At 28.3% G+C, this 13,244-nt stretch overlaps 2 protein-coding genes across 5 annotated transcripts in view; one reads left to right on the top strand and one right to left on the bottom strand.

The window, feature by feature from the left end:
- Positions 1-1,475: 1,475 nt before the first annotated feature.
- On the bottom strand, positions 1,476-4,216 carry LOC107443904 (2,3-bisphosphoglycerate-independent phosphoglycerate mutase). The gene has a single exon (XM_016057920.5). The coding sequence runs from the start codon at positions 4,036-4,038 to the stop codon at positions 2,515-2,517; it is 1,524 nt and encodes a 507-aa protein (XP_015913406.2). The 5' UTR covers positions 4,039-4,216; the 3' UTR covers positions 1,476-2,514.
- Positions 4,217-4,369: 153 nt separating this feature from the next.
- Positions 4,370-13,244, top strand: part of LOC107443902 (uncharacterized) — a 40,269-nt gene continuing 31,394 nt past the window's right edge. For 2 of the 4 annotated variants that reach the window (XM_087149729.1, XM_087149727.1), the window contains exons 1-5: positions 4,386-4,863; positions 7,664-7,757; positions 9,672-9,725; positions 11,376-11,447; positions 11,819-11,987. In XM_087149729.1, the coding sequence (XP_087005855.1) occupies positions 7,734-7,757; positions 9,672-9,725; positions 11,376-11,447; positions 11,819-11,987 (319 nt within the window). In that variant the 5' untranslated portion in view covers positions 4,386-4,863; positions 7,664-7,733. Of the gene's footprint in view, positions 4,864-7,663; positions 7,758-9,671; positions 9,726-11,375; positions 11,448-11,818; positions 11,988-13,244 lie in introns of all 4 variants that reach the window. The other 2 variants (XM_087149728.1, XM_087149726.1) reach the window with 2 other exon arrangements.

Genomic DNA, 13,244 nt, shown 5'->3' with positions numbered 1-13,244 from the left:
AATTTTGTAGTGGTAGATACGCTACAGTACTCCCCTACCAGAATTATATCTGTGATAGAATTCGATGAATGGATACCACTATCATGCTGGGAGAGCTGTATTAAGATTACCGTACTTTTTAAGTGCTGAATGTGAGAGGTGTATTAACTTCGCGGTCGTAGTCGCTCCTGTGTTGCCTTTAACAGTCGAGCGTATGCAGGCCGACGTTGTGTGCTCGAGACTGAGTAGCAACAGTGCGAGGAGGTGGATAATGTTGCAGTCACAAGTAGCAAGTCAACTATTAAATGTGGACCATCCAACAAAGTAGGCATTACTGTGAAGATAGGCGTGTTCATATCGAAGTGGGCGTTGCTGCCAGGGTAGGCGTGTTCACATCACGTCCGGAGGTCACCAATGTGGAGCAAGTAGTTACAGACCATGTCAACCATCATCTATGGGAAGGTACCCCCCCCCCGACATAGAGTCTAGTTAACATATCTTATATACTAGTGAATTGTAGTTGTAATCTTGTAGTAGTAGATACGCTACAGCTCTATGCAAAGAGGGTGCCGCACGAGCTCACAATTGACCAAAAACAATGAATTGATGATTCTAAGCTGTGTTTGAAGCTGTTTAATTGTAATAAACCCGAATTTATGCTCCGATATGTGACAACGGATGAAACATGGCTTCATCATTTCACACTGGAGTACAATCGACAGTCAGCAGAGTGGACTGCACGAGATGAACAAACTTCAAAGCGTGGAAAGACGCCAACAGTCAGCTGCAAAGTTATGGCATCAGTATTTTGGGATGCGCATGGTATAATATTCATAGACTATCTTGAAAAGGGCAAAACCATTAACAGCGACTATTTTATAGTGTTCGAAGAACAAAATTGCAGAAAAACGGCCCCATTTGAAGAAGAAAGTGCTGTTTCATCAAGACAATTCACAGTGTCACAAGTCAATGAAAATGATGGCAAAATTATATGAATTACTTCCGCATCCACGGTATTCTCCAGATCTAGCCCACAGCGACTTTATCTTGTTCTCAGATCTCAAGAGAATGCTCGTTGGAAAGAAATTTAGCGGCTGATGAAGTAATCACCGAAACTAAGGCCTATTTTGAGGCTAAAGACAAATTGTACTATAAAAATGGTATCGAAAAATTATATGACCAGTATAACCGTTGTTTCACCCTTGAAGGCAACTATATTGAATAATAAAATCAGATTTTATCAAAAAGAATTTTTTTTTCTATGTTAGCCTATGAACTTTTCAAGGTTTCATTACACAGAGAACTTGAATAAATAATTGAGTCTGAAAACAGGTCTTTTTTTGTTGGAAATTCCTTGTAGATCATGTTTTTGAACTCTTCTGTTCAAATAGTTAAACTAAATACTATACAATAAAAAAAATTAAATCAAATACTTCCTAGAAAAAAACGCTGGCTATAAAAATGTACCTAATACGTATTCTAAGGAATGAAAAGAATTTTAATGCAATTCTATGAACTTTATTTTGTTAATATAACTTTTTTCTGTGGTGAATACATTGAAATTTCACTTAATAGACCAGTTACATTCAACTATTTAGAAAATACCATCAGTAAAATATTGCAACATTTCAAATAGTTAAATATATTTAATAAATCATACGAAACATAGTTCTATTAATATTATACAAAATTTCTTTACATTTTATCAAATCTTAAAGATTGAATTAGCTTAACTAATTACATTCATTTTTTTCAAAGCAATTTCTAGATTTATTTTGAATGGTAAACATTTTTCTATATTGAACAAATGTGATTCAGAATTAACAATTTTATAAATTGATATTTTTATTTATTTTTGACTGTAAAATAACATTTCATATTTAATAAAAAATTATAACAAAAATATGAAATTATTTATGTTAAAACTAGTTATTTTTTTAAGTTAATGAAATGTTTAAATTATAGCAATAGATATAGACATTTAATTTTACCCTAAAAATTCTTACAAGATTTATTTTAAAAACATATATAAAAAGAACAAAAATTCTAATATATTCTATAAATTCAAATAACTAATAATTGTAATATTTATAATATATATTCACATTTAAATACTTATATTATTTCCTACAGATTTAAAAAACTTTCACAATACATTCCTTTTAAACTTTCTACATATTTAAACTTCACAATACTCTCTTTTAAATATATTTAAATTCCAAAAAACATCACAAGATCAGGAACAACATACATTTGAGATTTCAACAATCCTGAAAACAAAATGTTCACTACATTAACTTGAACAAAAAGCTTGAGATAGATGATATACCTATTTTAAAAATAAATCTTTAAATTTATACAACAAAAATACATTTTTTAATTTGCAAAAACACCGGAAAATGTAGTGTATATATATATATATAAATTATTTTTCCATTTATAAGGTTTCAAAATAAATATATTTTTTATAAGCCAATCAGTCAACAAAAGTAAAGAGCACAACAACCATTGAAATTTTAAAGAATAAAGTTTGATTTAAGCTAAAAGACATTGACCCGTCATTTCTGAAGGTTGATCAAGTCCCATCAGTGCAAGAACAGTAGGTCCAACATCACAAAGTGCAGCATTATGTGATGGGGTCTTAAATTTTTTCGATCCTGCCATAATAAATGGAACTCGGTTGGTTGTGTGGGCTGTATGGGGGCCACCTGTGTCCCCAATCATTTTTTCAGCATTACCGTGATCTGCCGTCACCAGCAGAGTAAAGCCGTTTCTCTTGCACGCCTCAACTAGAAGTCCTATAGCACCGTCGGTTGCTTCGACACCTTTGATGGCGGGTTCATATTTGCCAGTATGACCAACCATATCGGGTGGAGCGAAGTTGCACATAACAAAAGGATATTTCTTTGCGTCTATAACTTTTACCATTTCATTTGCAACTCCCATGCAACTCATTTCAGGTTGAAGATCGTAAGTTGCAACTTTGGGGGAAGGTACCATGCATCTGTCTTCTTTCTCAAAAGCTTTTTCTTGACCGCCGTTGAAGAAAAATGTCACGTGGGCATATTTTTCAGTTTCGGCACAGTGAAACTGAGCAGCACCTTTCTTTGAAATCCACTCGGACAACACGTTGACCGGCACCGTCGGAGGATAAAGCATCGTGAAAGGAAATTCTTTTTTATATTGTGTCATGGTGCATATTTTCAGATTCTGAGGTACTTTGTCTGTTTCAAATTGTCTCTTGATGCCGAAAGCTTCCGATATCTGTCTCACTCTGTCAGCACGGAAATTTATGAAAATCATGGTATCACCATCTTGAATACAGCCTTTCTCGTCCACAATAATAGGCTTCAGAAACTCATCAGTTTGGGGATCATCTTTGCTTTCATATCGCTTTTGTATAAGGGACACCACCTCTGATGGTGATGTCTTTTCACCGATTCCTTGAACCAAACCTTCATATGCCAATTTGATTCTTTCGTGCCTGTTATCCCTATCCATAGCATAATATCGACCGGTAACAGTAGCTAAGCTACCATAACTTAGTTCATTCAATTTGTCCAGAACTTGTTGAACATATTTGTGGGCACTCGTGGGAGCCGTATCTCTGCCGTCGGCAAAGAACTGTACATACGTATTAGGTACAGCATTCTTTTTAGCTGCTTCTAAAAGGGCATAAAGATGCTCAATATGTCCATGAACTCCTCCATCACTAATAAGACCCAGCAAATGAAGTCTACCATTGCCCGATTTAGCATTATTAACGCAATCTAAGAAATTGGGATTTTCACCGATTTTCTTGCTTTCAACGTCCATATTTATACGGACTATATCTTGATACATCACACGTCCACAACCAATATTCATGTGGCCAACCTCACTATTACCCATTAATCCAGCTGGGAGACCGACAGATAAGCCAGAGGCATCCAATGTAAGATACTGTCCTTCGGATTTTGACAGAGCATCCATTACCGGTGTATTGGCATGATAAATTGCATTTCCTTCCTTTACGTCTGAAATACCCCAACCATCGATAACAACCAAGCAAACACTCATTTTTAAATATGAGTAGAACTAATTTCAAATAGCAGCAACAGGTTACGGCAGAGTGCAATAGTCCTTGAATAACCTTGCTTTCCAACAAGAGCAGACGAACAAGCTGTCCGCCGGAAACTGAAAGTCAAAAGCAAGCTATGTAGATGCTGCCACTTAATAAATTAATAAATTTACAGATAATCACTAACTGTCTGTTGAATTATTACTTAAATAATAAAACATATATTCATGAAATATTTTTGTTAAATATGAAGTTATAAAGTCCTGTTTTTATTGAAATGAATAAAAATTTAAAATAGATTTGTTTTATGGAACATTCATAATTAAAAATATGGCAACTCTCTCTTGCAGTGAAAATCAGTGCAAAAAAAAGTGTTTCTGCTCAATTCTTCAGATAGTGGAAGTTATTTTAAAGAAAATTAAAATTATATAATAAGCTACTTGTGCATGTCGTTTTAATATGACACTCAAGAGCCCCGAAATCATTTAAATTCCTGAGTAAAATATTTTTTTCAAATTATCCATACGAAACTATCTATTTTAAACAGAACTCAGGTGCTTAACTTCAATTGCAGTATTCACATTGTATTAGTGCTAACTGGGCGGATGTCTATATAAATTTTTTTGTAAGGAAAATTATTTCAATGTTCATCGATTTTGTTTAAATTTTGTTGTGCTTAATAAATAATTTATATGATATGCTTGAAAATGGAAAAAACTAGATTAAATTTTGAGTAGTATTACATCATCAAAGAAAAAAATTATTTTACATTTAGTTGATATTTAACTTTGCATTAATATTATAAAATGGATCTGTATTTGGAAGTAAGTTGCTATGAAAAACGCATTTAATTCAAAAATAAATTTTTTTTTCTTCCCAATTATGTTAATTGAAAAGTAAATTTCTGAATTGAAAATTTTTTTGCAATTTTATTAGCAAAGCTATCTAGTTTTTAAAATATAAAATAATAAATTTTTTTGATTCCTCTCCCGCAAGATTCGTCAATAGGTTATTTTGAATTTAATTCCACAGTTAATAATTTTTTCTGTGTGAGTAAAATGATGTTGGTATTTATGCATTTTTTTTAAAAAAAATTTTAAATACCATGATTTAAAATTTCAGTTATAAATAAAATTTTTATAATTAGGTATTTCGTCATACTATTTTCTTTTTTTTAAAAAAAAAAAAAGCATTTCTTGGTGATTGATTTTTTTACATTAAGAATCATGAAATATTCTTTCATTTTTGAACTAACAAAGTGCAGAATTTGTTATCTAATATTAATGAAAATAAACTAAAGGAAATTTATTTTTCAATAGTATTTTTTTTTTCTTTTACCTTAACTTCTTTAAGTAATTTGAATATATTAAGTATTGGTTTATAACAGATCAGTGTGATATAAATGACTGAATGTTCCATTAAAAAAAAAAAAAATTCTTTTAATTATTGCTTGTAACAGCTTTGAAAGCATATTAAATTTTATTTGCAAACTACTTCAAAAATATCAAATTGCTGTTCCATAAGAAAATCCTGTCTCTTAATTTTATTTAAGTGTCTGAGACAGTGATATTATTGCATCTAAAAGCTTTGCAAGTATTTTGCAAACTATTTTAAAAATGTATAATTACTGCTCTAAAACTGATGAAAATTGAAGTTTTAATACAGCAATTCTCAACCTTTTTTTACATCTAGAGCCACTACATGTTATAGCAAATCAATATGTTAAATTCTGAAAACTTCTATAGACCGAAGTCTACTACATACTAATTTAATAGATCACATTATTGGCCTTGGCCAATTCCCAAACTTATGACTTTTGTGTACCCTTTCTAAATTTTTTGTAACGCTGTGTACCACTAATAAAAAAAATTTATGTATTTTTTACTATAAAAAATTGCGCAAAGCTTAAAAATCACAACTGGCTGTTGACACCACTAATTATTAACTGCTAAGTCTGCAAAAAATAGCCATTAGAAAAATATGTAACCATAAATTTTGATGGCTAGCTTTGCTTCTAAATAAATATTTTTAAAATTTTAGTTTGTTGCAAGATATTTCGCATAAGAACACGTACCCCCGCTAAACTGCTCCTGCATCCCTGGGGGTACGTGTACCACACTTCGGGAAATACTGGCCTAGGCAAACAATTTTAAAAATAGTTAAAGTAAAATATAGAATTTAAATTGTCACTTATCCTCTATTGTAAGAAGAAATTGTCTTGTTGTAGCTTCTGAAAGGGAAAAGGCATCAATTAACATAGAGTTCCATTATTCCTTTGAAAGGTATTAAGTAAAAAATATTTACATTTAAGAATTTACAAAGCATGGTTATTTTTCGGCATTTTCAAAGCACAGTAAAAATGTGAATATTACTCAAATGCTGGGCATAAGGTTCAAAGAACTCCTGGCCGAATTTAGCTGCTGACCTATTTCCTTAAAAGACAGTTTAATTTTCATATTTTGTAAGACTTCTCAAAATGATGGTTTAACTTTGATTCTTAAAATATCAATCATTAATGTACTAAAATAATTCTAATTTTTTATGTTTATTTTAACTAATAACTAAATTTTTCCATTTTTTTTATTATTATGTACTAAATGCAAAGAATTCTTTCACCAAACTAGTGGAACATTGCAAGCATATCTAAACATATACTTAAAAAACCTTCTACAATTTAAAGAGAAATTTTATATAAAAAAAAGTGTTTTGCTTTGAGTAAGTAATTTCAACTGAGCCCTAAACAGTCTAGGTCCGTATGACCATTTCTTTTGTCTACCCTCCCTGGAGTATGACCTTGATCTTATTGTAATGGAGAGGCCTAACTTTTAAGATAAATTTGAATGATTTTTTTTCTTCCTTATTTTACCTCAAGTAGTCCACAGGTTGAGAATAATTGTGTTGCATTCATCGTGTGTCATTATTTTTCTTTTATATTTATCATTCGAGTGAACAACATTTTGACCACAAACCTAACCTGATAGCATTATGTATGATAATATGTACAACACTACAATTATTTTTGTTTGCTAATTCTGATTTATAATAAAGTAATCAGGAAAAAAATCAATAAAAAAGAAACAGAAATAGGTTTTAAATTGCGTAGAGAAATTATTAAATGTGTTCATTTGGTATGTTATTTGACAAGGTTATTTTAAGGACATTTTTGGTATAACACCATTTTTTTCTGTCTTTTAATATTTTGAATTATTTTTCAATGTCTATCCCTTTACTTATTAAAAGAATGGTAATAATACATTTAAAAACTAAGGAAAGAAAATGAAAATCAAAATTGATAACTACCTCTCGTACATTATCATTCAATAATTCACTATTTTTTCAGATTCAAAGTATATTTTTATATTTATTATAGTTAACAATAATTTTGTAATAGGTGACTGCCAATTTTAACCTTCAAGTTTACCTCATTTGTAATGTTTAATTTTTGAATATCAATGCGAGGGTGTCGCCAAAATTTGACAACCATTTTGGCACAGGCACCATAGCCAACATTTTTGCATTCAGCATATAGATTTGTAACATATCTACTCTATTTTCCTTCCATTCATTAGTAATAAGTAATTTTCGAAATTCATTTTTACTGTATAATTACTTCTTGTTTTATAGTACAAATAAGGTGTATTGGTTAACCACTTACTTAGGCAGTCATTGGCACTGGTGACAAACATTTTGAATAATGAAGGGACCTACAGAAAAACATGTAAGTTTTGCAAATATTTAAAAAAAAAAGAAAATTATTGTTTTTTTTTTTATTGTTCTGAATTGAATCATTTTACCTTAATTTTTCCTAATGACTATGGGACTCATTTGATCCTATTCTTTAATTATGTTAATAAGTACTAAAACTTTTTCACCAATGATTGCAGGAAGAAAAAAAATTTAGATTTCAGATGAAGCAATAAATTGTTTTTACACAACTAAATGATATAATTTTCCATCCTAAAATGTGTTAAAAAAAAACAATACTGATTTCTTAATGAAAGGAAAAAATACATTTAATATATGTCCAGTAGAGCGCCGATTATCCGAACTGCTCGGGACCGAACGTGGTTCGGATAATTGGAAAGTTGCTTTAAATCGAGTTTAATGATTATTATTTATGCCCTAACTTCCCTTCACACTTTTTCCAGGCTTAGGACTGGCAGTACTATCTAAAATAGCTTTGTTTAAAAGTTTTTTTTTTAATTTTTAAATATTTTTAATTTATTTTTTTTACTTTTTTTTCATTTTGAACTTTTTTTAAATCATATTTCAGCTAATTTTTTTTTTTTGTCAATTACTGATTTTAATACATTTTTCTTTATTTTCCATTACAAAAGAATTCCAGCCAAGACTTTTGTTTCAAAGAAGATGCTCTTTTTTTGAGCAGCCATATCCCTTATTTTTTTTTAAATAAATCAACTGAACTGGATCAACATCATTTTGAAATGAATTGCGTGCTAATGAATCTAATGAATTCGTCTAATGAATTGCTTTTCTTCTATATGAGAAGGTCCACTATCTTGAACTTGATCACCTACTTCTTTGTCTGAGGAGTTCCAATTTTCTTTCAAAATTTCAACAACAATTTCATCATCATTTAAAACTTGAAATCCGGAGACGTTTTCAGTGTTTCGACACCAGTATTCTATTTTTCTATTTCTTCTGCTGCATAACCTGGCATCTTTTCAGCTGGAAGATCTACTGATTTAGAAATTTAGAAAAATTGTTGATAAGTTGAAAACTATTCTAAACTTTAAAAAAAAAAAAGAATTCGGATAATTGGACGTTCGGATAATAAGGGTTCGGATAATCGGCGCTCTACTGTAATTTATATATCAAATACGAAGCAAGTAATATTACTTGTAATATTTTTTAATTAAAAAACAGATACATTTTGCACTCTTTGTTTCTAATGAAATTAAACTGTGGCAGGTTTTCAAATTACATTGTGAAGAATTAAATTCTTTTTACACTATAGAAACCACTTGTATCTTTTTAAAAAGATCCTGAACTACATTTGTTTGTACATTTTTGATGAATAAGAATGTCCCATTTTCGTTATAAAGAATTACTGATATCATTGTTTCAGAGCACTTTACACACTTCTCATAATGCAAAATCTATTAGATAAATAGAATACTACTGTTTTGCACATTTTTAAAGATTTGTTTTGGGAACATTCTGGTACGAAAATGTTATTGATACAAAAACTGTGAACAATGAAATTAATTAATTTTTTTTTTGTAGCCATATCCTTTTAATATCAAAAGACATATCTCTTTTTATTTTTTTATAAATTGCAAATAAGTTTTGGTGTTATCAAATTTTAAATGTTTTTTTTTATAAATTTCAAAAAAGTTTTAGAGTTATAAAATTATTAAAGTTCTTTTCTTAGTAAAAATTTTGAATAAGTATATATTTATCATATTCACTAGATATTCAGCATAAAATTTGAGCCTAAAATCTGTATTGAATAAATAAAATAAGCTTAGGTATTGATTGTTTGTGTGTTATATATTGTGATAGAGAAATGAGAGTTGTGAGAGGAATTTATCTTTGGTTCTTTGAGAATATTATCTACAAGACTCATTTCTATGTAATTTTTTTTAAGTTGATTTTTTTATGTTTACAGTTTGAAGGTATTTATGCTAATCCTCGTCTTATGCATTCAGTTGGGCAGATAGTTGTAAGTAAGATTATTTTTATTCGTATGTTATGTTTTGCTACCTTTTTTTTAAAAAAGAAATATTATAGAAATCGCTTTAACCACAGTAGCATCCTTCTACAGCTTATTAACTAAACTAATGAAAACTCATAAAATAACAGCAGTTTATTTTTCAAAACTTTTTCTAATTAAGGCTATTTTGAATAAATTAAGAAGTTTTTTGTATTGTTTATTACATTAAAAAATATGCACTGACATAATGTTACTTTGGTTATACAAAATGCATTGTTTGTTATATTGAATACTTTTTAATATCCTCTAAAGCAATTTTTAAAGAATTTCTATTTATGAAGATCAATACTTTAAAATTGATTCTCTGACGGTTTAAACATATGTATTATTAGTCGCTTTTTCTATTACGAAGTACAAACCTTAAACAATTTTTAAAAGAAGTTTTCTAAATAACACTATTCTTTTTTTTTTTAATCATTATTATTAAATTGAAGGATAAAATTTAAAAAAAGCAAATGTTTACAAGTTCCCTTTTTTATATCAATATATATTCAAGAAATCATCCATGAAGAACTTTAATAATATTAAGTGTTTTTAGATCAAAACTGTTTTTGAGTTCTGTCTGTTACAAATTTTAGTAAACCAAATTTCATGAAGTTTTGTATAAGAAAAAGCAAGCATGTATACACCACTACAGCAAAATCAAAAATGAAGTATTTTCATTCTCCGTATGTGATTCATGACATATGAGGAAGAAGTAAAATTCTATTTCGATTTTTAATAGATAATGGTAAAATCTCCTTAAGGATCCCCTTTAGACAGAAAATGTATTCAAAATCCTCTTTATTAACCAATGAAGAATTATAATTCAACTAATAGAGTAGTTATAAATGATTGCCCTTTCCTTTTTTATTTGCTAACTAATTTTTATTTTTGGATTTTTTTTTTTTGATTTTTTTTTATTTAAGGTGTTCTATTGAATCTTAATTTAAGTATTTTAAAGCTTAGTTCAAGTTTTTAAAATATACTTACAACCTTAAAATTAAAATTGGTATAAAAAAATTTGATTGGAACAAAGCGAAAAGTTTTCAAAAAGATCAGTTTGTGAATAAGCAAAATTGCATTCCAGTATTTCTCCTTATGTTTACGTAGAGGAGATTAGAATCCATTTTCTGTTTTAAAAAAGCGGAAAGAAAATTTTAATCGAAACTACCCAAACTGAATCAAATATTTCTTATCACTAAGTCAGCTGAAGTAGAAATTGTTTTGCTTGATGTATTAAAAAAATTATTACTTATTTAAAATTTACTCTTAGTATAGAAGCAACTTTTTTTTTTTTTTTTTTTGCATTAAAAATAATGTATTTCCCCTATTGAATAGAAGTGAAAAAAAAGGGTTTTATTTTACTGTTATGTGAAAGAAAAACTCTATTTATTATTTTGAATTGTATTTTGTTTAATACATTATTCTTTGTTTAAAAAAAAAATTAAAGATGTTTACACTGTACTGGCTTATACTAATAATAAACCCTCCATTTGACTTTAAATGTTCAAAGAACAATATCAGTGTTATGAAATTTTCCTTAAAATATTTTTGTTGTAATTAAATTCTTATTATATATTTTTTAAAAAACATTTTTTTTTTATAATTTCTTTTCAGGGCTGTGTAGTTCAAGTTCAAGTAAAAAATGGGAGTATATTTGAAGGAGTTTTAAGAACATTTTCTAGTAAAGTAAGCTTTTATGATCTTTTTCACTGTTAGTTAAGAATATAATTCCATTATTAAAAATATACACTATTTTTAAATTTGGCACCAATTCAAAAAGTATTTATAGCCCTTACTTCTCCGAAAAAGGTAGAAAAAAAAACTTTGGTTGTTAGGATGTTAGTTTATAAAAAATTAACTCCAATGATGTTAACATACTAAATAATTTTAGTCTTCTCTGTATCTAAGAAGATGATTCATTGTATAAAAAGTAAATGTAGTAAAGTTTTATTTTCAAAGTATTTTTTCTTAAAAATTTATAAACTATTGTTATAAAAGGACTTTTATTTTTAATATTTACTTGATACTTGTAGTTTTTAATGAATTGTATGTTTTAGGCTGATTTTGTGCTTGAGTTGGCTCAACGAGTTGACAAGAACTCAAACAATCCTAGTACTGTGATAAACTCAAACAATCCTGATGATTATTTCGAAAAAATTGTCTTTAGTTTTGGAGATGTGATTATGATATCTGCTTGTAATGTTGATCCAGACTTTGCAACTCGAGGTAGTTTTTGCTTAGTAAATATATATGATACTTTTTTCTTTAAGAATTAGGGAAATTTTTGGTAAACCAATGTTATGAAAGCAGTACATAAAGCAAAACTGGCTAGTTTGTTAGTTTTGAAAACTTTAACTTTTAATCACACTGAGCAAAACAGGTTTAAAACTGCAATGTAGACACTAAAATATCAAAGCCCTTGCGAAACAAATTGTTTGAAACAGAATAATTCATGTCAGTAACAATGCTTAAAAACTTATGACAATTTCAATTGAAATTTTATACTGTGTATAATTTTCATTTCATAAGGTAAGTATTTATAAATAGTTTGACATTTAACTAAGTCTTCTTATTATTATTTTTTGATTTTAGTTTCAAAATAAAATTGTTCCTCATTGCTAAGAATAAAAATACTTTAACTTAGGTGAGTTGTTTATTTTTTGATGAACATTTATAAATTTCAAAAGTCACTTGAGCTCTGTCAAACAAAATTTAATAATGACAAAATCAGCTAATTTTAATTTTACGTGATGATTGGGCTATGATCCTAAATTAGCTAGGATTAACAAGATTCAAGGATATTTGAATTTCTTGATAAAATTAAGAAGTTATGTAAGTAAGTGGGAATTTTTTTCAGTATAAATGAAAATTTGAAAGTGGCAAACTTAATATTGAAATGGTACGTAATGATAATGAATAAAGTAAAATATTCCTGAGTACTAAATTATTAATTCTTCATTTGCACCTTATAATTTTTAATTTAGAGTCCTTGTTGCTGTAAAATTCATAAAAACTGAGGTAAAAACTTTCTGCAATAAGCCAATAATTCGTAAATTTACATTTTGTTATTAGAAATTATGCTTTTTAATTAGGAATGTTATAAGTTCTAAGAAAAAATTTTAATGCTTGAGAATTGTAATTTTTTATTTTATATGAAAAATAGTCTAATGTCATTTTAATTTTAAAAGAATCTAATTTTATTCCGAATAATTCTTTTATATTTATTAGAAATAACTTATATTATTTATGTATATAAAGTGTCCCTAAAATATAGGAATAATCAAATATCTTAAATGCACATTGGATTTAGAAAATGAGGAAAACAAAATACCATTTAAAGATACCAAAGTGGATCCCTTAACCTCCTCATAAACATTAACTCTCTAAAGCTTTTTCTTGAAAATCTATATTTTCAATAAATAAATAAAAAGAGAGTTCCAATTTGGGATTTCAAAGTTGCATCCTGCTTCTTTCCCCTAGGGT

This window comes from Parasteatoda tepidariorum, chromosome 8 (genome assembly GCF_982258835.1).
Source record: "Parasteatoda tepidariorum strain Cologne lab strain chromosome 8, Ptep-v5.0, whole genome shotgun sequence".
Taxonomy (NCBI): Eukaryota; Metazoa; Arthropoda; class Arachnida; order Araneae; family Theridiidae; genus Parasteatoda; species Parasteatoda tepidariorum.
The sequence above is the reverse complement of the archived record's forward strand: the minus strand, read 5'-3'. Positions and strand labels throughout refer to the sequence as shown.